The sequence below is a fragment of the Dasypus novemcinctus genome, chromosome 25, assembly GCF_030445035.2.
Source record: "Dasypus novemcinctus isolate mDasNov1 chromosome 25, mDasNov1.1.hap2, whole genome shotgun sequence".
NCBI lineage: Eukaryota > Metazoa > Chordata > Mammalia > Cingulata > Dasypodidae > Dasypus > Dasypus novemcinctus.
This window is the reverse complement of record NC_080697.1, coordinates 13,804,247-13,828,727: the sequence shown is the minus strand read 5'-3', so window position 1 is coordinate 13,828,727 and position 24,481 is coordinate 13,804,247. Positions and strand designations below refer to the sequence as shown.

General features: G+C 61.4%; 1 protein-coding gene across 2 annotated transcripts in view; it reads right to left on the bottom strand.

Moving 5' to 3' along the window:
* The window catches only part of KLHL29 (kelch like family member 29), a 297,777-nt gene that overhangs the window by 128,284 nt on the left and 145,012 nt on the right, over positions 1 to 24,481 (bottom strand). Inside the window, exon 2 of one of the 2 annotated variants that reach the window (XM_058287678.2) lies at positions 4,789 to 5,118. In XM_058287678.2, coding sequence (XP_058143661.1) covers positions 4,789 to 5,073 — 285 coding nt within the window. In that variant the 5' untranslated portion in view covers positions 5,074 to 5,118. Of the gene's footprint in view, positions 1 to 4,788; positions 5,122 to 24,481 lie in introns of both variants that reach the window. The other variant, XM_058287679.2, reaches the window with a different exon arrangement.

Genomic DNA, 24,481 nt, shown 5'->3' with positions numbered 1-24,481 from the left:
CCATTAGCTCAGTACAAGTTGTCTCGCTCTCCGTTACCAGTGCCCTGATAATTTATCACCAGGGAGAACACAAATCCTCGTTCATGGAGCAAGAACGTTTCCAGGATAAAAATCCCTCGCAATCGAGAAATCCACCACCGAAGGGCCCTGATTCGTCAAACCTGGGGCGCGCAGCAGCCTCTGCTCTTCCACGTGAGCACGAGAGGCGAGGGGTGGGCCTCTCACCCCGTACCTGGGCGACAGCACCCTCCACCCACCCGCGAGGTGCGCCTGCTATGCTGGGCCTCACAGAAATTCCAAATCCTCTGTACCCAAGGAGCATTTCTGCAGGGAAGCTGGGATGCACAAGGGGGGGGGGTCACCGTCCGCCAGGTTGTCTCCATCACGGCAAATCTCCAAAGGGAAATCCCCCAATGCGCCCACGTGCCCAGATCCCCGGGCCAGACGTCTGGGGCCCCGTGGACGCAGCCCGCAGGCTCCCCGGCCTCGCCAGGTTTTCCGCAGGCCTGCGCGGCTGGCTGGGGGCCCCGGCATCCGAGGGCTAAGCTCCGGGGAGCGCTGGGAATGCCGGGCTGCCCCTGGAAAGGTTTCGGCCTGAGCGCTCCCGGCTGAAAGGAAAAAAGGCCCCAGGACATCTCACAGATGTCAGCGAGGGCCCTGCAGAGTCCATTCTCCCCAGAGCGAAACTGCATTTTATGAAGCCGTCCCTCTGCTGTTTCATCCGTCAAGCGGTTTTGCTGAGAATAATTTAAATTTCACGCAGCAACCGCGGAGCCCGGGCGCTCCCTTTCCAGCCCATCAACAGGCCCCTGGCTGTGGAGTCGCGCCTCTGCTTCTCGGCACTGTGCCCCGTGCCTGGAGGGGCCTGACCAGGGCATCGGTGGTGGGCCAGGAGTGGGGGCTGCCCACAGGTGGGGGCCACCCTGCAGCCAGCTGCCGGGAGGCTGGTTTCCCCCACACAAAGGCATATCGGAATCACATTTCTGAGAAAGACAGGCGGAAGCCCTCGCCCCCGAACAAAGGGTCTGGCCTTCTTTGGAAACAGGGTCGCTGCAGCGGTCGTGAGGCTTAGACGAGGCCAGGCTGGACTAGGTGGGCCCTCAGCCCCACCTGTGCCAGGTGCTCCTGACAAGAGGCGAATCTGGACACAGAGGGAAGAGAGCGGCCGAGCCTGGAGCGAGAAACGCCCGAGGCCACCAGCAGCTGAGGGTGGCAGGAAGGGCTGGCCTCTAGAAGCACCCCCCGTTTGTGGCCACCGCTACGGCAGCTCTAGGGAAGGGGTCAACGCTGACCCAATCTGCGGTCCAACTTATTTAAAGTTCATTCTGAGTGCTTATCACCCGGCAGGGCCTGTTCTAGGCTCTTCTACACTCTGATTTATCTACTCCCCACAACGTCCCCAACGGGGAGATACTGTTATTCCCATTTTACAGACAAAGAAACTGAGGCTCAGGCACCGACGTGGCCTGGATGTGGCAGTGCTCGGGTTCAAACCCACTTCTGCCTGACTCAGGAACTTGAGCTCTGACCAGCTGTGCAATCGTTGCCCTCCATTTTTCTACTTAGGAGGTAAATCGTGCCTGTTTTCTCCCGGAAAGTCTGTGCTCGCTGTCCGCAGGGTGGATGAGGGGGCGGCAGGCGACGGTGATGGCTGACATGGTGGGGAAAGGAGAAGGGCTGGCTCTGCTTCCCGCCCCCTCGGTGGCCTCGGTCGGCTGCTTTCCGTCCCTGCCCTCAGTGTCCCGTGAAGCGAGGGGCTGGACGGACATTCCCTCCGTCCTCTCGGGCTCTGGGAACTTGAGTCCTGGGACGCGAGGCACCGAGCTGTGTGGCCCTTGAGGCCCTCCCGCTGCCTCGGGGGCCCGGGGGTCTGTGCTTGGCCAGCAGAAACGTGCAAGACATCAGGCCACGGACGAACGAGGAAACGGAAAACCCCCTCGGGCTGAAGTCACCGGTGACAGAACTGTCCCCGCCTCACTTCCCGGCCGCTGACACCGAGGCCGGCTTCCCCACCACCGGGGGGCCAGGACCCTCGCCACAGGGCGTGGCAGGAGGCAGGCCCGGCCTGGGGGGAGAGCTGCTGACCAGGGTCAGGCTGAGGGGCAGACCGTCCTAACATGGCGGTGCTGGCGTGGGAGGAAGGGGCCCGAGAGCTCCAGGGACGCCCACCCCGCCCCCTGCCCGTCCGGGGAACCTGGAAGGCTGACGGCGGGCGCAGGCCCCGGGCCCCTGAGCGTCGCCGTCCTGGGGACCTTTCCTTGGCCCACAGGCGGTGCTAGACCGTCCCTTCACGGAGGCGGCCCACAGGCTGGCGGCTTTTACCACACCGCGGTGGCACCCATCTTCACCCACCATGGGTCTCGGCTCCTGTCACATCTTGGGCTTTCCTCTGAGGAAAGGACCCCCTGGCTGGACAGGAGACGCTTCTCAAAGCCCTTCCCTGGCCAGTCCGGCCTACAGGACAGTGTGGGCTGTGAGGCCGGGCCTCTGCCCTGGAGCGCCCGCCTGCCCCCCTGCTGCCAGCTCCTCAGAACCACCGTCTCCTTGAGACCGGGCTCCTTTCTTATCTGAAGACTCAGCGGCCTCCTCTGGGGAGGCCAGCCACGAACACCTCTCCTCAGGCAGCCTCGTCCCCCGGCACCCGGGGATGGCGACGGCGGCAGGGCCGACGGCACCTCCTCAGGACTTGGCGTGTGCCCGGCTCCGGTCTGTTCATGAGGGGAGCTCACACGATCCTCCCCGGACACGAGCAGGCGGGTTCGACTAGCTCCTCCCGCCTCAAAGAAGCGGGGCCCGGAGCCATCGGCAGTGGTGCCCATTAGCGGGCGTTAGGGAAGCCCGCCCAGGCCACCCAGCTCCGGGGCCTTGCTCTATCCACTCCGCTAAGCTGCCTCGGCCAGCCTCGGGTCATTCGGTGCCCCTGCCTGCGCCACAGGCTCGTTGTCCACTGGCCCGTGACCTCCCTGAGGGTGAGCGGCCCCGTAAAGACCCAGCTTTTTGACCAGGGCACCCGCAGAGACGTCAGTCCCGGCCTGCACGTCGGCTGAGGCGGTACTGGTGCGAGTTTACACAAACAGGCCGGGGGTCAGGGGTCGGGGGTGGGCGACGGCCAGACTCTAAGGACAGTTAACCCTTGGTGGCAGCTGGCTGCCGTCCTCCTCTCCCTGCGCCCTGGAGAATGCAGGGCACAACCGGGCACCTTGCTTGGTCAAACGAGCCCCTGCAGGTAAGCAACCGGGCTGGAGACGGTCCCAGAGCTGGGTGGCTCTTGGGCACGAACTCTCGCTCCCTCTCCGCCGCCCAGCCCTTGCCCAGCTGTTGTTTTCCATTTGAGGCTGGGTCCCTCCCTTCCCACGCAGCTGTGGTTTGGGGCCCGGCCAGTCCGGGACGGTGGAGCGACGCGGGCGCCCTGTGCGTGGGGCGGTACCGTGGGAGGCGCTGCCAGCGCCGAGTCCCCTCCGCCCCCTGGCCTGGCCGAGCAGCCTGGTGCTATCCTTAAAAAGGCTCCCACCGAAGGGGGACGGGGTGGTGACCGCCTGGGGCGCTCTGGGGGCCAGCGGCTCTCTCTTCCACCTGGAGGCCGGCAGCAGCTCGAGGCGCCACCCTGCTCCATATGGATGACAGCTGGCCCTGCCGAGTGACGGCTGCCAGAGGCGGGCAGCGGGGCCAGCCGGCCGGCTCCTCGGGACAGAGGTCACCGAGCCGGGGCGCCGGCCAGCGCGGGCATGCGTTTGGCTGGCCCGAGGGCGGTGCGCCTGAAGAGTTCCCAGACCCTCTCCCCCCACCCGCCGTTCCGTCCCTCCCTGCCTCGGCGGGGTGGTATTTTCATAACAGGAAAATAAAATCAATACGGCACTGCGGCAGCGAGATGTCAGCGTGCGCCGAGGCAGCCTCAAAGAGCCCCATTGTCTCGGGCCTCCGCCGGCTCCGCTGCCGCCAGCACGCTCGGTTATTAATGGGAAGCAGGGCTGAAAGGCAGTCTGGGAAATCAGAGACAAAGGCGGCGGCTCACCTGGAGCGTGGCTTTCGCGCGCCACGGACCCCTCACAATGGCCCGGCCGGGGCTCCCCCCGCATTTAACTTCTCCGGCAACTTTTATGAAAACAGGAGAGAAAAGACAAGATGCCCACGCAGGCGCCGGTGCAGAGGGGGCCCCCGGGAGCCCCTGCTTGGCCCAGCGGGGCAGCCTGCAGCCTGGCCGCGGTCCCCGTTCCTGTCCCCGGGGGCTCGGGCAGCGTGAGGGGGGGTCCTCGGCCGGCCCCAGGCCAGGCCAGAGCCTCGGCGACGTTCCCGGAGGCCGCACGGACATGCTTCTGCGCCATCCCCGATGCCACGAGGGCGCGGCGAGGGCGCGAGGGGACGTGTTTGCGAGGAAGCCCCGTGCGGGGTGCACAGATGGTGGGTGTATCGCCCGTCACGACTCTTCCCGGGAGCCTTGGGCTTGCCAGCGCTCACTGGAGGGCCTGGCATGATCTCAACTCACCTACTTGGGGAATCTGTATTGCCAGCTTGGCATCTCCCCATCATTTCATTCACCGAGTAACGTTTAAACCAACGAGGCACAGGTAATTAACCAGTGGCCTCGGCATCTGCGTGTCTTCCTCCAAGTCACTCACAGAGACGTCAGTGAAATAAAACACACGTTAACCCTCAGGAACGGGGGCCCAGCCCGGGGCCGCCGCTCCCCCGGAAAGCGTGGACGCTGGTGCATGCGCAGCTGACGCCCGGGGCCCGTGGGGGGCGGCGGGCGCCTCTGCCGCCCTGCCCGGCCCGGACGCCGGCTCTTACCTTGGAGGTGACGGCGGCGGCGGAGCTGGCCACGAGGCTGGTGATGGCCTCGCTGCTGCCCGTGGTGCAGGGGGCGGGGGCCGAGGCGGGCGCGGGCAGCCGAGAGGACGCCACGGGCAGCGGCAGGAGCCCGGGCCGGGCGCCCAGGCCGCCGGCTGAGCCGCTGCCTGCGCCGGCCGTGGCGCTGCAGATGCTGGTGGATCCGTGCGTGCCGTTGGCGCTCCACTCGCGGCGGTCCCAGCCCACCCGGTAGTCTCTTTCGAAGCGGCTGTGGTGCCGGGACATGTTGGTGGAGGGCGGCGACTTCTCCCAGGGAAACGGGGCACGGACCTGCTGGCACAGAGAGGAGGGCCGTTTAGAAAAGCGGTGGCTCTGCTGGGACGCGAGGCGGGTGGCCGCTGGCATCTACCCGGCACCTTCTCTGTGATCAATCAAAGGCTTTCAGACCTTAGCGCATCTCACGTTCACAACCAGCCCATGAAGGGTGTATCATCAGCAGCCCCGCACAAACCAGGAGAATGATATATCCAAGATGAAGGGGACTGTTCTAGATAAACGGCCCCAAAAATGGAAAGCAGGGACTCAAAAAGAAACAAGTCCACCAGTGTCCACGGCGGCATTATTCAGAGCAGCCGGAGGGTGGACGCCACTGACAGCAGACGGAGGGAGGAGCATGTGGTCTATCCATACAAAGGAATATTACACAGCTGTAAAAAGGAATGGAGCCCTGATGCACGTGACAACACCCATGAACCTGAAGCCAGACCCAAAAGGACAGATACTGTGTGATTGCACTGATCTGAAACAATTAGAAAAAGCAAGCCCCTAGGGTGGGACGGGCTAGCAGAGGCTGGCAGGAGGGAGAGCAGGGAGCTGCTGCTGGATTGGCCCAGTGCTGTTGGGGTGATAAAATGGTTTTGTCATGTATTGGACGGTGGTGGTTGGACCACAACATTGTGAATGCACTGAATTATATACTTAAAAATGCTTCAAATGGGATATCGGATGTTACGTATATGTTAACGCACACGCAAAGGCAGTGCAGACGGTACGTGAACGCAGGGACAGTGCGAACAAAATAATGCTTTTTGCTCTGGGCTATCACACTACCCTGAAAGCAAGAATGTGTGCCTTTTAACCAGCGTTGGAATTTTACCCCCACCCTGTGACAAGGCAACCCCCCTGTGCCCACATCAGTGGACTCTCCACATAAACTTCCCTTCACCCACACCGCGGCCCTGGGAGGGGGTGGGGCCTGGATTAGCCTCATTTCCAGGGCCAGGTAACCCAGGACAACCCCCCCAAGGTCAGGGAACGAGCCCGTTGCCTTGGTCTCTAGCCCGCAGACCCCCGCTCGATGTGGGACTCCGGCCCGAGAAGGTGCCAGGCCTCCAGGAGTTAAGAGCTTTTCTTCACAGCCCTGAGTCAATCACCCAAACCGAGACCCCTGGGCCCCCCATCGTGTGTTTAACCAGGTGGCTTTCTGGAATATTTCTGGAATATCTGAAGAAAAGGCCCTCAGGGTTGTCAGGGGGACCTAGACCCCCCACGATCTTCCACAGGGGTTTCTGACTCCGAGGATAAAGACTGCGCAGCCTGCTGGCTCCCTGCCCACCGGGCCCTGGGCTCTCCTCGATTAGGAGGGATGCAAAGGTCAGGCAGAGGCTCCCCAGCCAGCCAGGACACAGCGGGCAGAGGGGAGGGGGCAGCGCCGGGCCCCGATGGGCGGGTTAGGCTCGGTCCGCCCCGCACCTCACTCCCACAGCCCTGGCCCCGGCTCGGGTGGGACTTGGTTTTCTTGGACCCTTTTCCATTTTCCAACCACTTCCTGTCTGGGATGTGAGCTCCTGGAGGCCCAGCTCGGCCCTGGTGGAGGCCAGGCCTCTCCTGGTGCCGGCTGGTGGCCTGACGGGTGCTGGGTGTCCACTGTTTATATTTCCCTGTAAAGTCTGGCCCTTGCACACGCAGGCCCAGGTGCCATTTTCTAGTGTCACGGAACCAGCGCCTGCACCCACCCCAAGCCACCCCTCACTCATCATCTACTTGTGTGGGGGGTTGTGCCCGGGAAGCCACTGTCCCCTGTGCCAGGTCCACGGAGCCCAGCCCTGGCTCGAGTCCGCAGGCCCGCGTGGTGCAGAGCTGACCGTCACCTCCTCGGCGGGATGGTTTATTTGATTATACGACGTTACGAAGACGACTTTTTATTGTCAAACGCTACAGGATAAAACGTAGATATAAATTCCCCTTGGGTCACCCTTCACCAACTTTTTTGAATTTTTTTTTTGGGAGGGGGGTAAATGGGGACCTCATATTTTTTTAATGTAACATTAAAAAAATAAAGAAAAAAAAATAAAATAAAATTCACCAACTTTTTCAGCCAAGGTTCTTGAGAATCTAAACTTCAGCCACCTTCATGTTCTCCGCTCCCGGCCGCTCTTCAGCCTCCCTGGAGGTGGCTTCTGCTCCCGCCCCTCCACAGGGATTGCTCTTGCCACGGTCGTGGGTGGCCGCCTTGGGAAGTCCAACGGGACGTTTACGCCCTGGTCCTCTCTGTTGACCTCCCTCATCCTAGGCTCTGGTTTCCGAGACATCTTGTCCTCTCCTGGATCCTCTGCACCTCACGCTGCTGCTTCTTCGGTCACCCCGGCAGGGTCTTTTTTGGTGGCTCCTCTTTTAGAGGGGGGTCCCCTATAGCCTCTGCTTTCCTCACCGAAGACTCCCTAGATGACCTCGCTCCCCGGTCACCTCTACCGACGGCTGCGTCCTGCCCTCCCAGCTCTCCTAAGCACCACCCCCAGCTCCTGCTGCCTGCCCACGCCTCGACCTGGCTGTCCCACAGGTACCTAAAGACGCTATCTCCCGAAATGAACTCATTGCTCTTCTGTTCACACACTCACCCCCAAGGAATTCCCCTTCTCGGAGAAAACCAGCCCCCTGTCCCTCTTCCCTGACCTCGTATCCGACACCCGGGACGTTGATTACGTTCCTCAGTTGCTCTTCCGTCTGCCGCCTCTTCTCTGCCAGCGCGGCCCCCACCCCAGCTCAGGCAGCCGCGCCGGCTCCCGCAGAGAGGATGACAACCAGTCTTCCTGCTTCCAATCTCACACTTTCTTAATCCATTCTCCACACGACTGCCAATAAGATTTTTCCCCAAATGCAAATCTGGTCAAGATTCTTTACTCTCTCGCTGTAAAGCCTGTCCTTCAGAAGGGGATGCAAACTCTTCAGGGCGGCCCAGACGACGTGTGACGCTCTGGGCTGGCTCACTTTTCTAGCCTCGCCTCTCACAGTGCTCACCCCAGAGGCGACGCGCCGTCATTTCAGATGCCTTCCGGTTTGGGAAGACGTGTCCTCTCGCAGCTCAGGGCTGAAGCCTACGCGGCTCCTTTGCCAGGATGGGCTTCCTGCCCTCCCCTGACTCCTTAGGGGCTGCGCTAACCCTGCCCCCTTCCCGGCTGGGCCCGGCCCCCCTCCAGTCCCCAGCGGTCACACTCACCACCATCCCAGCATCGACGACCGTCTTTTATTTGTTATCCGAAGGCAGGCTCCAGGCCTCTATTATCCCCGTAGCCCCAGCACCCAGCTCTGGAACGCTAGCACCTAGCATCGGATTTCTCTAGACAGCATTAGGCGCCGACGCTCCTGCGTGCCCACTCGGAGGCTCCACGGGGCCCGCCATTTTGCCCGCACTGATGTGGCTCTCGGGTCCACCACCCCACCAGTGTCTGACGTGGAAAGGTGTTCGGTACGTAGTCGCCGAATGAGTAAACAAACAAATATGTGTTCTTCTTAGCTGGATATTCCCAGGAAGGACAAAGGCATCTTCAGGCGTGAGGGAGAGCCGCGCTCCGACACAGAAGCTCCGGTCTTCCGGCTGGACTGCTGCCTTCTTCATGAGCCCAGCTCCTGCGCCTCCAGGGACGACTCCGAGAGGAGATCCTCTACTTCACCTCCGCGCCTGGTCTCCCAAGAGTCACCTGCCAGGGTGGGGGTCTCGCTATCTCTCACTGCCTCAGGCTTCCCTTGGCCGGATCCTGGACGCGACAAGATGACGTTACGTGCCCACCATGCCGTGTCCTCGCTCCCAGGACCCAGGCCAGCTCTCCCAGCCTTCCTTGCTTTTGGGTTGGGATCACATGACCGAACTCCAGCAGATGGAAAGAGCGTGGAAGGGATCAAGACCACTTCTGGGCCTGGCCCTTTCCAGGCGTCTCGGATGATCCTCCAGTTCCCTGCACCTGCTGGGCAACCTCGGAGGCCACACGTTCCGGAAGGTTCACCTGTCGGATGGAGAAGAGTCGCCCACCTGTGTCGCCCTCCGCACAGCTGGGACGCAGATCCTAACTGAGCTGAGGCACTCCCTTCCTCTCCGGGAGCTACCCTAACAAATGACCACCGACGGGGCTTCACACCGAGTTATTCTCTCAGTTCGTAGGCCCAAAGTCTGATAAAAACCAACCCCACATGGGTGGGCCCTGCTGGCTCGCAGGCTCTGGGGAGGGTCCTTCTCTTGCCTCTTCCTAGTGGTGGCTCCCGGTGCTCCTTGCTTGTAGCTGCCTCTGTCCTTGCTGGCGCTCTCCTCTCGGTCTGCCTTCTTCTCATAAGGACCCTAAACCCACGTGACCTGAAGGTCCTGAGCTCATTACACATGCAAAGACTCTATTTCCCAATGAGGTCACAGTGGAGTGTCTGGGCGGACACGGATTTGGGTTGCGGTGGCAGTGGGGGGCACTTACTCAGCCCACGACGGCGCAGAGCGTAGCCTCGCCCGATGAATGCGGCCGAGCAGCCCCTGCGTTCCTACAAAGCAACGCGACCTACGTATGCCAGGGTGCCCTCTCCGTCCAGAGAGGAGGATGTGGGGTGGGCACACAGGCAGCCGGCAGCCCCGCCATGCCCAGAGGGCGGCCAAGTATGCCTGGGGTCGGGTCAAGGAGGCCTCTGGCCGGCGCAGCCCCGATGCCAATAAAACCTCTCAGCCACTGTTTCGGGGGACACACTGGGCCTCCACCTTCCAAAGCCTGCGCCCCAGCGGCCTGCCGCTCCCGCCGTCCCCACCCCGCCGCACAGCTCTCCAAGTCCCCTTACGGTGCCAGGGAGGAGGCGATGGAGACGTACGCAGCTGGAGGCCACGCCAGCTGGCTTAGCCTCATTAAGTGTACGGAAAACAAAGGTCAACTGTTTGGGCGCCAGTGTCTGGGGTGGACGTCCACTCCTCCGTGTAATTCCCCCTTTCAGACAGAAGGAAAAAAATGTGCTGCAGCTCACCCTGGGTGGGGCGGCAGAGCGCCAGCCGCTTCCTGCTGCCCCCGAGCCTGCGGGCTGCCAAGACCCCGTGGGTGCACGTGGGTGCCCAGGAGTGGCTGTGGGGGAGGCCTGGGAGGCACTGGGGGGCAGGTGGAGGCCAGAATGGACGGACGGGGCGCCGCAGACGCGAGCGGACAGGCTGGCACCGACAGGACCCATGCCGGAGCCTCCCTGCCACAGTGGGCACCTTCTCCCAGCCAGCTTCCAGAGGGCTGGCAGGGCCCCTTCTGCAGGAGACGGGGGAGCCTGAAGCTCAGCCATCCTGCAGAGTGGGGAGTGTTTAGAAAGAAGCCAGTATCTCTTTTTTTTTCTCCATTTTTAAAAAATGTAACATACAAAAACTATAAGCAGTCCCCACATATCCCACATATCCCCCACCCCCCTCCTCTCACATCAACAACCTCTTTCACGCCAGCATCTCTTTAACTGATGGGCACACGCAACTCTAGCCACAGTGTCTAGAAAACCTTGTATACGGAGGCGACGCCCACGGTGAAGTCCCGGCAGGGCAGGCTCTGTGCTGAACCGGAAAGGCCTCCCAGAGACGGGCATCCTGTGGGCCAAACTCCTGGCCCCTGGAATCTGAGTGCGGCAAAGCCGTGTCTCCCGCCCCAGTCCCGTCCTTAGCCAGTCCCGGGCGTGCTGGGCTGGCGGGCGAGGGCTGACCCCGCGTTCTGCTTGGCTTCCATCTCACGCCGTTCCGAGGGCCCCGCTGGGTGAAACGCACACACCGCCCCGATCTCCCGTGACCGCCCCGGCCACAGGCATCCGGCGCTTTCCGGAGCCGGGCACAGCGAAGGAAGTGGACCCGGTTCCCTGCGCTCTGCACGTGCCTCAGCGCCCCCAGGGGGCAGCGAGGGGAGAACCCCACGCGCGGGCGCACCAGCCTGCGCGGGCACCCCCTAGAGCTAAGGGCCCAGAGCTCCCTGCCTCCCGAGACGCAGCCGGGAAAGTCATAACTCAACCACCTCTGATTTAGGTCAACGCGCAGTAGGACCGCAGAGGCTGCCCTCTTGGCCGCCCCTCTGAGAAAGGCCTCCTGTCCCCCTCGCCCAGCTCTACTCCTGCACCGGCCCGCTCCCGAAGGCAGGGGTGCGGGCTCCCCAGAAGGCTCACGGCTCGCTGGAAAGCATCGTTCCCCGGGAGGGCCCTGGCCTGGGATCTCCACAAACGCACTTCGCCCTCGGACTGCCCGTGCTCCTAGCAGGTGGGGCCCAGCCCCCCACTGGCCCAGCACCAAGGGCCTTGCAATGAGTGGGGGACCCCCGCCCCCAGAAGCACTTCACTTCCCTTGGAGAACACGGTGTAGGGGCTCACGAGGACAAAACCCACAGAGACAAGGTCACTTCAGCCCCTGGCTTGCAGTGCCTCCCCCCAAACCTTCGCCGTGGCCCGTCCCTGGGCCCTCGCCACCCCGTCTTCCTCTCGCCTGTTCCTGAGGCCCGACAGGAAACGTGCCCCGGCTCCCCCTCCGCGCCTCAGCTCCCCGTCTCGGCTTGGCTGGCAGACTTCCAAGAGGGGCTGCGTAGCGGGACGGGGCTGGAATCCAATCCCAAGTTGTAGGTGTTGGCTGCCTTTTCTATTTGGATGTTTTTTGGAATGTGGCTAGGTGTCCTCTATCATGGCAGAAAAAGTGAATGGGAAACGAAAATATTTTTTATCCGCTTTGGAGCCATGTAAGAAAAGTCTAGGAGGCAGATGTGGCCCAGGGGATTGGGCTCCCGCCTACCATATGGGAGGCCCCGGGTTCAATTCCTGGGGCCTCCTGGTGAAAGCGAGCTGGCCTGCGCTGCCACGGAGAGCCGACAACCCATGCTGCAGCGGAGAGCTGTGAGACAGCAAGTGCAAACAACAAGGGGGGGTGGGGTGGGGAATAAATAAATGAAGTCAAATAAATCTTAAAAAAAAAAAAAGTCTATTGAGCCTACCCTATGTGTATGCCCTCCCCCAGCTCCCCTGGGAGAAAAGGCTCAACTCCCATAAGAGTGATAGAAGGCTCTGGAAACCTCAAGTGCTCAATGCTCCTGTCTGAACCCCAAACCGGGGAGTGGGGCCACCTCGCAGGCCCCGTGGCTCAGACTGGGTGAGTAGGTCAGTGCTGGGGCCTCTCTGCTAGGGAACCCCGCTCTGTGCCCTGTCTGGTGGCACTGCCCCTTCCTGGGCGCCCCTCTGTCCTGCAGGCTCAGAGCCCCCCAACCGCACCAGGCCTCAGGCCTGGGCTGGGAGAAGACACACGGGGCCTCGCTGTCGGGCAGCGACGAGGGTGGAGAGATGTGGCTGCCCCTCCCAGGCCAGCAGGGGCCGGCGGGCTCCGGGCCGACAGGGGAGGCTGCCAACGTGCCTGGAAACATGTGACCGCCGACACATGGCCGGCCGGAGGGTGGGCGGAGGCCGGGGCCGCGCAGGCCGCGCCCTCGCCCAGGGCCGCAGGAGACCCCAGGCGGGCTGAGCGCATCCTCGCCCTGACACTCCAGGCCCAGCGGACCCCATGGTCACGACCCCCTGGGCCCGCCTGGACAACGGGCTTCTCCCAGCGGCCCCGGGGGCCCCGGCTCTGAGAGCTGGACGGCGGGGACACCGGCTGGACACTCAGATTCGCCAGGAAACTCAACACGAGTAACACGTGAGGCGAGTAACTAAGTGTGGCCGCAGGCCCCGATGCACTGGTGAGGCACACGCAGCGCTGGATGGTGTGGCTGGTCAGACGCGCAGGCCACTGGCCCCCCGAGTCCCATGGTCATTAGCAGACATGGCCCCACCCAGCCCAGATGCCTGGGCAGAGTGGTGGGTCCGTGCACGGACACCTCAGGGCCTTCTGGAAGCTGGCCCATGGGCTGCGTGATTGGATACGCTGTCCACGGGCGCACATGGGGCCAATGACCCTCCCCTTGTTCTCATCAAGAAACGCCGCAGGAGCGGGCGGCCGGCTCTGAGGGCCCCGAGGGCGAGACTCAGCCACTTGGAGGTAAGGGGGGGCCGGTACTGCCCCCAGACCACGGAGCCGAGGTGGCCGGCAGAGGAACGAGCTATGGCCCGTCGGGGCGCCGGTCGGAAAAACAGCGTCGCCTCGTTTGGGGGAGACGTGAGGCCAAGCAGAGGGCAACAGCCCGTGGCCACCGTTGTTACTTTCCTTCCTCTGCATCTTTTAGCCTTTCTCCTGGAGGGAAAAAATAATGAAGACGGGAAGCGGCTGCAGCTCAATAGATTGGGCTCCTGTCTACCAGATGGGAGGCCCTGGGTTCGCGCCCTGGGGCCTCTTTGTGAAGCTGGCCCGTGCCCGCGGAGAGCCGATGGCCCGTGGAGAGCTGGCGCAGCAAGATGGCGCAACAATGGGAGACAAGCAGAGACCGTGCAGGAACTGGACACAAAGAGCAGACAGCAAGCAAGTGGCAAAGTGGGGCGGGGGAATCAATAAAAAAATAAATCTAAAAAAAAAAAGTTAAAAAAAAATTAATTAAGAGCAGCCAGAACCCTGTTGCAGCAAATGCAACACAAGGGGACTCCCGGGGAGCTTCTGGAGCCGCCACCGTGACCACGACTGGAGCAGATGTTAACGGGAGCCGGCGCGGCAGAGATGGAGGCTTTCTGCTTCCTGGGGCCAGCCCAGCTCCGAATGACCCCACGGGGCGCCCACGGACTTGCTTCCCGAGGCTGGGCTGCGGCTGCAGCCCCCTCCCTCAGGGGCCTCCCTCCCCAGCAGTCTAGCAGGGCCCACCCCCCTTGTGAGCTCTGACCCTGCAAGGCTGCAGGTGCCCTGACGACGGGGCCGCCTCTCTCCCTCCATTCCCCCTGGCAGGGCACCCCAGGGCAGGTCTCAGGAAACACCTGCCAGATTGAAGCGACCAGCCCCTCGCAGCAGGGCGCGCAGGATGGGCCGCGGCGGGTGGTGGATCCCCTGTGACCCGGCGTGAGAGCCTCCTGCGGGTTCCACCCTGCCCCGCGCTCCCCTGACCTGGCCCTCGAGCCGCACCCACGGGCGACGAGCTCCTTCGGGAGGGTAGCTGTCCAGCCGTCTCGTCTGAGCGGGCGTGACGTGCGCGAGGGGAGCGGGGATGGGGCCTGCCTGCCCGCACCCGAGGCTCAGGCCCTCTGCACAGGCTCAGAAGGATGCTCTGGGGTCAACGCTGACAGTGGCCTCCGTCTCCTGTGCCGCCAGTGGCCTACGTCACGGACTGACCGCAGTCCCCTTGCTGACAATCCCAAGGCCCAGGGGACCCGAACACGACCACTGCCGCCCCCTCCCCCTTGCCTTGCTCAGCCACGAGGGGCCGGCTCCTCGCATCGCCCCCCCAGCTCAGCCGCCCCCAGCCCCTGCTCTCGGGACCACGTGGATCCCGCTCAGCAAGGGGCAGCGTCGAGACCACACAGGCCAGGAGCCCGGCAGGTGTCCCCCGGGTCCTCCTGCAGGCTCTGAGGTTGGGACTGACCGAGCAGCCCCCACGAGGCCCTCCGGGCTGGGGCTGGAGAGCAGGGCTGCGCTCCCTGCATGCCACCTCCACTCCTGGGGCCCAGGCAGCCTGCGCCTCTGCAAGGGGGGGCGCTGGCATACTGGCTTGAGCATCCATTTCTGAAGAAGACATGGAAGTTGCTTTCTTAATGCCAGCAAAACCTGCCCGGAACTCCCCGGCCTCAGCCCCTCCAAGGCGCTGGGGGACGCAGACCCCAGCAGGCTGAGACCTTCGACAACAGCACAGCGCTGCGGCCTCGGGTCCCTGCATCAGGTCAGCAGTGACCACGGTTCAGCCCCCCGGGGCCGCCCCCTCCCCGCCGAAAAGCTCTTTTTTTTTCTCTCTTTAATTAAAAAAAAAAAGTTATATTAAAAAACTGTAAGAGGTCCCCCTATACCCCTCGCCCCCCTCCTCCCACATCAACAACCTCTTTCATCATTGTTGCACACTCATTGCATTTGATGAATATATCCTGGGGCACTGCTGCACCCCATGGATAGTGGTTTACATTGTAGTCTACACTCTCCCCCAGTCCACCCAGTGAGCCGTGGCAGGACACACAATGTCCAGCATCTGTCCCTGCAGCACCACCCAGGACAACTCCAAGTCCTGAAAATGCCCCACATCTCATCTCTTCCTCCCTCTCCCTGCCCTCAGCGGCTACCGTGGCCACTCTTTCAAAGCTACCGCCCATTTGCTTGGGGCTGCGGGGAAGCCTCGGGGGTCACGTTTTATAAAGGAGGAAAAGGAAGAGGCGGGAGGCCCCGGCAGGGGGCAGCAGCTCAGTTCCGGCCACTCCAAGCGACGCCCTTTGCTGGCAGGGCGGGCACACCTGGGGGCCGGCTAGACACGGAGCCCAGGCCCCCCGGGGCTACTGAGCCAGGCTCTGCACCTTAACGAGCTCGCCAGGGGACTAGAGTGCAGGGGAGGGTGGAGACGTGCAGTGCCCGGGGCGTGAGCCCTGGCAACCCACATCCCCCCGCAGCGCCGGGCCGTGCCGCGGTCCTCCGATGGCCCCGGAGGGCAGACGTGTTTGGGGTCAAAGCCATATTCCGTAATTACAGGCCTTACTACCTGACCTAAAAAGCCACGTTTCCAAATGCTTTTCTGATGATAGGTTTCAAGGGAAAATACCACGATGCCTTGCCCGGGCGCCGTTTCTTCCGCCGAAAGCCATCTGCCCGCCTCGGAAAGGCCGATTCCGTCCTTGATGAACGATATTAAAAAGCCCGAGTCTCCATCTGCCCCCCTCCCGTGCGCACCTTTGCTTCGACAGACTCTGGCTGTGGGCTGTGATGCAGTGATTTTTTTCAAACACGCACACATGATCCCGAGACTTTTCTCTTGGGACTAATTGACTAGGCATTCGTGCTATTGCTACTGGAGTAAATCATCATAATGGTGATAATGAGAAATAAAAAAGATATGGGAGACGACAGTTGGCAACATAACATCAGCATCAACGCAGGGCAGGAGGGAAGCGGGTATGAACGAGGCGCTCGTGAACAGCGCCATCGACGCGGCAGCCATGGCGGCTGCGGTGTGATTCGCCGAGAGGACGAAGCAGGGTCGTCGTCACAGACACCTGTCCCCGCCGCGCCTTCTGCGCCCTGCTCCTCTCGTTGGCTCCGTGGGGAATGGAAACGCTAAAACCCGGTGCGCTGCTGGCCCGCGGTCCTGCGAGACACGCAGCGTGGCGAGCCGGATTTTCCGATTTCCTCCCTCCCCTGCCCCAGCTGGCCGGTGCCCGCCGGGTCGGCCTCCCACTCTTCTCTAGGGGTGACTCTCGGGGCTGCTGGATTATCCCAAGTCCACTAATTCGAGGAGCTTGCGCTTCGTGGGAAACGGAGTTTGCCAGTGACCCAAGCTGATGGTGCCTGGAGCCGACCCAGGGGCGAGGGCGGCGAAGCGAAGGGCCGGGTGCCCTCTCTCTATCTGGCTACCAAAAAGGCGCTTGCAATTTGCTTTCTTCTAGACAAGAGTCTATTCAAAAGTCTATTTGGAAACATTAGGGCATGGCCGCCACACGGCCGGCAGCTCGTACCGCCGGTGACAGGATATTATCCTTCTTGCGAGGGACTCCACTGCTCTTTTATTTCACCAAGTAGCTAGCGTCTGGGCTGACGGCTGCACAATTGCTCTGAGGATCGGGGCCATTAAAATCCCCGTCCAGGGCGAACGCGGGGCCGACGGCCACGCTGGCACTGCAGGACGGGCGGAAGCTTCCCCGGTGGCGCGGAGGCGCCTCTTTCTCATCTCCCTCTCTGGGTGTGACCTGGCATGGCGGGGGGCTGGCTGCCCCCTCTGGCATCCCGAGAAGCCCCAGACGACCGGCCTCCTCCTTCTGGGGTTCCGCGTGACGAGCCAGGACTCTGCGCCGCCTCGTCCCCTCCGAGCACATCCCCGGGCGGGACCGCGAGTTAAGGGCCATGCCGTCCCCTCTCTTATCGGGTCATCTCGAGCCCACTGTCCACCTCTTCCCCGCTGGGGCCGGCTCAGTGCAAGATGCAGCAGGGAGACCCAGAGCAGGGCAGGGTGCCCGTCATCGTCATGCGGGAGGGTGCGGTGGGAGAAGAGGAACACACGAGCAAACCGAGCTGGAGGGCAGGGCAGGCCGAGGGGCTTGGGCTCCTGGGTTCCAATCACCCAAGGCAGCTCCCCGGCCCCGCCGGCTCAGGGAGAGGCACGCAGCCAGCCCGGGGGGTGGCAACCCCAGCCGCGCCCTCCCATCCGGCTCCCGGCGGCTTCCTCCAGGCTGACCAGCCGGAGACAGCGGAGGGGCGTTTTGGGTCATGCGGGGGGAGACTTTGTCCCCTGGTTCTGGCCGCTGAGCCTGTTTCTCCCCGTCCTCCCGCGGACCTCTCGGTAATGAGCGCTGAACCCATCCCAGGCTGTCTCATCGTCTTGATTCTAGGTCCGTGTTTTAATTGAATTTAAATTAAAAAAAAAAAAAAAAAACCAAGCCCCAAAACCCTGACCAAGAGGGCAGCCTGTTGCGAGGTTTTGTGTTTTATCGCCACTCAAGCATGCAAACGAGGCAGCCTCTGTTGACAAGTTCACGTCTCCAGCGCGGGGCTGGCTGTTTGAACAGCTTGTGTGCGGTAATTGAAACATAGATTTTTGTTGCCTTTCTGTTTATTTTTAGATTAACCAAGCAGGGACACTGTGCTCTTGGGCTGCCCGGTAGGCCCTGCCGGGTAGCCTGGGGCCCCGGCCCCACGTACGCCGGCAGCCACGGGCGTCGGGTTCTCTCCGGGGACCCCCCACCCCCGGTGTGTCCTGCACCTGACCCTGGACAGGGTGCGACCTTCCCCGGGTCAAGGAAGCGGCGAACGCAGGACGCTCCCTAACTCGGAGGCCCCTGGCATACTGGCCCTGACCCCCCACCTCGTTGGACTCTGGCCGCGGCTCCGAGGGACAGGCGGGGCAGGGGTCGGCATTACCCCCCGACAGGGTGGTCACTGCTGCACAGCGTGGCAGGAGGGAGATGGGGCTAGAACCCAGATCTTCTGTTGCGGTGGCCGGGAGGGAGTCCTCCCACAAAGGAAGGACACATGGCTCAGAACGGGTCCTCTCTTCCGTCTTGACCACGGAGGTGCCATTTCTACGACAGTGGCATCCGCCAGGTGGGGTGGGTCCTGCTCCGGTCACTTCAAAGCTCAGGGGTTGAAACGACCACGTGTGCTTCTCGCCCCGGCCCCCAGTTCTCGGCCAGCCCTGGCCCCCGGCTGATCTGCTGGGGCTCGGCTCCACGCCACCCTCTCTCTGGGACCCGGGTGGGCCTGGGGTCCCTGGTGGCCCCTGGAGGCCACCAAGCCCTGGGGGAATCCCACGCCGGCGCTTAGTTGTCCCTTGGAAGGGACACGCGTCCTTTCTGCTCATGTCACTGACCGGTACGAGCCACGCGGCCACGTCTGCCTTGGAGGCATGAGGAAGTGCAAGGCTATTGCGTGCCCGGAAGGAAGATGGGTTTTGGGGAAAGACGGTGAAAGGGCAGGGTGTGTGGGCATGTTAACCGCCTCCCGGGCTGGGTTGAGTTCTCCTCCGAGGCCGCGGGACCCCTACAGCTCTGCATCTCAGCGTCAGCCTCGTTCACTCGACGGTCTGCGAGCCTTTTAAAAAAAAGATTCATTTATTTATTTTTTATTTAGTTCTCTCTCCTTCCAACCCCCCCACTGTCTGCTCTCTGTGTCCACCTGCTGTGTATCCTTCTGTGCCTGCTTATACTCTTGTCAGTGGCACCGGGAATCCGTCTCTCTCTTTGCTGCGTCATCTTGCCGCGTCAGCTCTCCGTGGGTGCTGCGCCACCCCTGAGCAGGCTGCGCTTGTTTTGTGCTGGGCAGCTTTCCTAATGGGGCACACTCCTTGCGCGTGGGGCTCCTCTACGTGGGGGACACCCCTGCGTGGCACGGCACTCCTTGCATGCAGCAGCACTGTGCATGGGCCATCTCCACACGGGCCGGGAGGCCCGGGGTTCAAACCCTGGACAGCCTATATGGTAGGCAGATGCTCTATCCCTTGTGCCAAATCCGCTTCCCTGTAAGCCTTTCTAAAACAGTTTTTTCCAGTAACATCTACAACCTAAAACGTCCCCTTTCTCCACGTTCATGTATCTAACTAGGGAGGGCCGTTGATGACATTGGCGATGGCGTGCTCCCATCACCCCCAGCCAAGGACCCCAGCTTTCCATCACCGCAGCCAGCAGCCTGGTCCGTGGAGCTCTAGGCTGTGACTGTCCCCCTGCCCAGCTAGGCTGGCAGCTCCTTGAGGGCAGAGCCTGGCTCTTCCCATCTCCCTGCCCCCAGGCTGGCACACTGCAGGGGCCTGGGGTGGCTCGACGGAGCGGACATGCCCCCTACCCCGAGACGCCTTCTCCAGCCACCCCGGCTGCAGGGACAGCTGCTCCGGGCTGCAACCAGCACCTCTCATCACCAACCCTGCGACAGTGATCACAGGACGGCTTTATTCAACAGGCTGAATGCTGTGGGGTGCCAGAGCAAACACTGCTTTTCCCCCCACTACCTCCTTTCAAACCCACTCTGCCAGAACACCGTGAGGTACTCACGCTCCTATTCTTTCGACGGCGACAGCTTGGCTGCTGCCTCTACTGCTGACAGCTAATGCTGGGACACAGATTTGGCTCAACGGATGGAGCGTCCGCCTACCACATGGGAGATCCGCGGTTCAAACCCCAGGCCTCCTTGACCCGTGTGGAGCTGGCCCATGCGCAGTGCTGATGCACGCAAGGAGTGCCCTGCCACACAGGGGTGTCCCCCGCGTAGGGGAGCCCCACGTGAAAGGAGTGCACCCCATAAGGAGAGCCACCTTGCGGGAAGAAAGTGCAGCCCGCCTCGGAGTGGTGCCGCACATATGGAGAGTTGATGCAGCAAAATGATGCCACAAAAAGAGACACAGATTCTGGGTGTCACTGACAAGAATACAAGCGGACACAGAAAGACACACAGCAAATGGACATAGAGAGCAGACAACTGGGGGTGGGGAGGGGAGAGAAATAAATTAAAAAATTAAAGGAAAGCTAATGCTGACAGAGCGCTAACTGTGCGCCAGGCACCCACTGTGTGAGGGCTTGGCAGGCATCTGCTCGTGTCATCCTCAGAACAAACCTACCAGCTCCTTAGGAAGCCGGGGACGGGGGAGGCTTGTCATGGGCCAGAGGTGGCACCACTCTTCGGACGCAAGTCCTGCAGCGGCTCCCCCCTCACCCTGAGAAGCCAGCCCCCTGAAAGGGCCCAGGGGGCCCAGAGCCCACTGCCCTCGCCTGCTGGGCCTCCCCCGCAGCTCCGCTCCCACCAGCCCCCTGGCAGCACCTCCCGTGCTCTCTCCTTCCTTGAGACTCCCACGCCCAGTGCTCTCGTTTCCGAGGCCTCCCCTGGCCGGCGTATTTTAGAACGGCTAACTCTTCCCACTGCATCCTTTTTTTAAAAAAGATTTCTTTAATTTATTTCTCTCCCCTTCCCCCACATTGTCTGCTCTCTGTGGCCATTCGCTGTGTGTTCTTCTGCGTCCGTTTGCATTATCTGGCGGCACGGGGAAACTGCATCTCTTTTTCTTGTTGTTGCATCATCTTGCTGTGTCAGCTCTCCATGTGTGCGTCACCACTCCTGGGCGGGCTGCGCTTTTTTTTTTCACGCGGGGCGGCTCTCCTTGCAGGGCGCACTCCTTGCGTGTGGGGTGCCCCTTCCCTGGGAGTCCCTGCGTGGCACGGGCACTCCTTGCGTGCAGCTGTACCGGGCATGAGTCAGCTCACCGCATGGGTCAGGAGGCCCTGGGGATCGAACCCTGGACCCTCCATATGGTAGGCAGATGCTCTATCAGTTGAGCCACGTCCACTTCCCCTGGTTGCATCCTTTACTTCCTTGGACTGCCCTGTCTCCCCCGCCCTGGGGACTGAATCCAGGTCACAGCCCCATGAAGCAGCTGTCATGGTGGCCACCTCCATCCAGAGGAGGAAACGGCGGCACAGGAAGGTTGAGCGGCTTGCCCAAAGTCACCCAGCTGGAGAGGGGCTGAGCCGGGATTCAAACCCGGGCAGCAGGGCTCCCGCTCCCCACTCTACACCACCCTGCGGCCCCCCTTTCCCACAGACGGAACGACCCTCGAGGCCGGGGCCTCTGTCGTCCCCTCCCACCCCCCCGGCTGCCAAAATCTGACGGGGACCGACCTAAGCCAAGGCCCGTGAGAGAGTGGACGTCCCCGTCTTAAAGGGTCCTTCCGCCCATGGTTACCGGAGCAGCTCAGCACGGCTGGGGCAGGGCGCATACCTCGGAACTGGGGTCCGGAGCCACGCGTGGCACCCCAGGCCCGTGAGAGGCCACCCGGGGGGCTTCAGAGATGTGGGGGCAGGGCCAAGCCCTGTGCACCCCAGTCACACGTGCACACACGCGAAGCAATTCCTCTGTGGAAAGCTACCCATGCAGCCGCTTATTAAAACACAACCACGCCCCAGGAGGCCCCTGGACAGTGGAAATCCAAAAAACAGCTTGAAGCGGGCTTCCGGGTGCTCTCCGACTTTCCATCTGCTGGCCCTTTCCCCCGCCTGGAAGGCCTAATGAAACGTTGCGCTGGGAGGAAACAAGGCAATAAGTCACCTCGGAGGCGAGGGCATCTGTTTAATTCTTTGCCTTGGTCTGCTAGTTGCCTAAACCTCAAGGGAATGGCCCGAAAGAGAAGGAAAATAACATCAACGGGTCCCCTGGGCCAGGAGCCGCGCTGGAAGGCTGACGCCGTTCCCATCTAACGCCCCAGCAGCCTGGCGAAGGAGGGCTTCTCCTCCCTGGCAGAGCCTGCTGGTGCCCCCAGCCCCCGTGTCCTTTCCTTGGGGGTCTGCAACTGGACGACTCTTCCCAGACCCCCTCGCCTCTGGCTGGGGCGACGGGTCCAGTTTTCCCCGACGTGGAATGCGTGCGGAAAGAAGTGGAAAGAAGGCTCTTCAGGGCCTGGAGGGCTAGGAATGGGTGCCATCTTCGCCACCCCAGCCCCTCCACTGCAGAGGTGGCAGACCTTGTAGATGGCAGACCTCTCCTTCCCGCCCACCCACCCTGGACAGAGGTGACCCGAGGGCAAAAGAAGCCTCTGTTGCATGAAGCCACGTAATACTTGGAGCTGTTTGTTCCAGCAGTTAGCCAGTCCTAATGCTTTTTTTTTTTAATTTAAATTTTGAAAATAATTTCAAACTACGAGTCAGTTGCAGAAATACCACAAATGCCACACCGAGAACTCCAACAGACCCTAGTAGAGAGGGCCACCGATTTTAATATTTTGCCACTTCCTTCATGCTACATATCTAACTACTGCCTAGATATTTGAGAGCGGGTTGTACACATCGTGCTCCTTGCACACTTAACACCGCCACGTACATTTCCTAAGAACGTGCCACCTCAAGTGCGGTTATCACGTTCAAGACATTTAACTCTGGTATAAAGCTTACACAGTCTTCATATTCCCAATTCTGTCCTTTGGGGCATTTTCTCCTCCATTATAAGATCCAGGCTAGGGTCATGGACTCTTTAATCACTCTCCTTTTAAAACTTTTTAAAATTGTGGAAACAGACATGTGGCATGCACCTTCCCGTCCCGACCACCCCCGAGCTCACAACTCAGTGGGTTTAACCACACTTACCACCATCCCTTACCAGAACTTTCCCTTCACCCCAAACAGAAACCCACTCCCATGCACAACGCGTTAAGTCCTTCCTTCCCCCCCTTGGTAACAGACTTTCTGTCTCTGTGAATTTGCGTCCTCGAACTGTTCCACATCAGTGGGATCACATGCTCTCTGTTCTTTGCATCTGGCTTGCATCACTCAGCGCGGTATCTTCTAGGTTCACCCACATGGGGGCATAGGGCTAATGCCATCTTCGTTCGACAGATGAGGAAACCCAGGCTCTGAGAGTTGAAAGTGCCTTGCCTGAGGTCACCGAGCGCCCGGATGGGAGCGGGCCGGAGCTGTGGGTGTGCTGGCCAGCCTGGCCCTGCCCCTCAGGTGTCCCAGGCGAGAGGTAGCCTGAGCTGGCCCATCGCCCGGGTTGAACTCCCCAGGGGCCGAGCAGGGCTCGCCGGGGTCTCGGGCAGGACACTCTCCTTGCAGGGCTGGCCCCTTCCCTGCCTCCACCCCGGGGAGAGAGAATGCAGGAGGGCAGAGCCCCGACTCTGGCTCCCGGGGGACCATTTTCTTTCAAATGCCCGCTAAGCCTCGAGGATCGCGCGTGCTTTGCGGAAAAGGTCAGCTCCAGAAAGCAGGAGACTCAGCAATTCCCCAAATAGCCAAACCCTGGGAGAGGCCCGCCCCCGCCGGGGCGCACACACCATATGGAAACAGAGAGCAAGAAATAGACAGCGACGGGGCGGGGGTAGGAGGGGAGGGAGAGCCTGGCGGGAGAGAACCCAGGAGGGTGGGGAGAAAGCCTCACGCCTCTTCAGCACCCCTCCCGCCAGCAGGGCTGTCTCGAGGTCCAATTTTCCAGACACACAGGTCTATTGAGACTGAAATAACCCCTCTAAATGCCTAGCTAATTCTTGTTCCTTAATAAACACATGCACAGAGAAGGATGTGATTGAAGAAAGGATGGGAAAAGTACTAAATTACCAGGGAGGAAAGATGATTGCCAAATTCCAAAAGGCTATTTTAAACGAGTGATTGAAGGGATGGAAATGAAAACAAAACGAATCGCCATCCCAGCGCCAGTCGCCCGGCCGAGCCCTTTACCCTCGTGACACGCCGCTTCCTAAGGCCACCGCTCTGACGACAACGAGGCGAACAACACGCGGCCCCCACGGCAGCCACTCCCAGGGGTGCTAATTACTTCCCAGGATTAATTCTTCAGTTTACGAGACAGTTCCAGCGGTCGTGCCACCGCAGCCACTGCCAGAAACAAGAGCTCTTGGATGGGAGACACACCTACTGTTTTCTGGGACCTGGACTTTGGGCCAGAATCCACAAATCCTCTCGCACAAGGAGGCGCCAGCCCTGCCGCCGTCCGCTGGGAGCTCCAATTATGTCGAATTTTGGCTTGGGCTTTTTGAAAAAAATTTCTTTTCCACTGTGAGCAAGGATGATGAAGACACTGCTTAGGAGGTTGGGAATCCAGGGAGAGTTGCTGCCGCAGACACGCCAAATCACCTGCAGCGGTGCATCCGTGCCTCTGTCCTATTGTCCCTCGAAAACAAAGAGGTGCCCAGAGCTGCTGCCAGGCACTCAGGGCCCATTGGGTGGCCTCGGGCGAGGACCGTGCCAGGGGTTCTGAGGGGTGGTAGAGAGGAGCAGGGCCAGGTCCTGCTCTCAGAGAGTCCACACTCTAGCAGGACCGGAGAGACCCCACGGGTTCTTAGACCACGAGGCGTGAAGTGGCGCATCTGCTCAGCAGGACCGCGAGCCCTGGAGCTGCAGGACCTCCTCGTGCCTCCCCACTGCATCCATT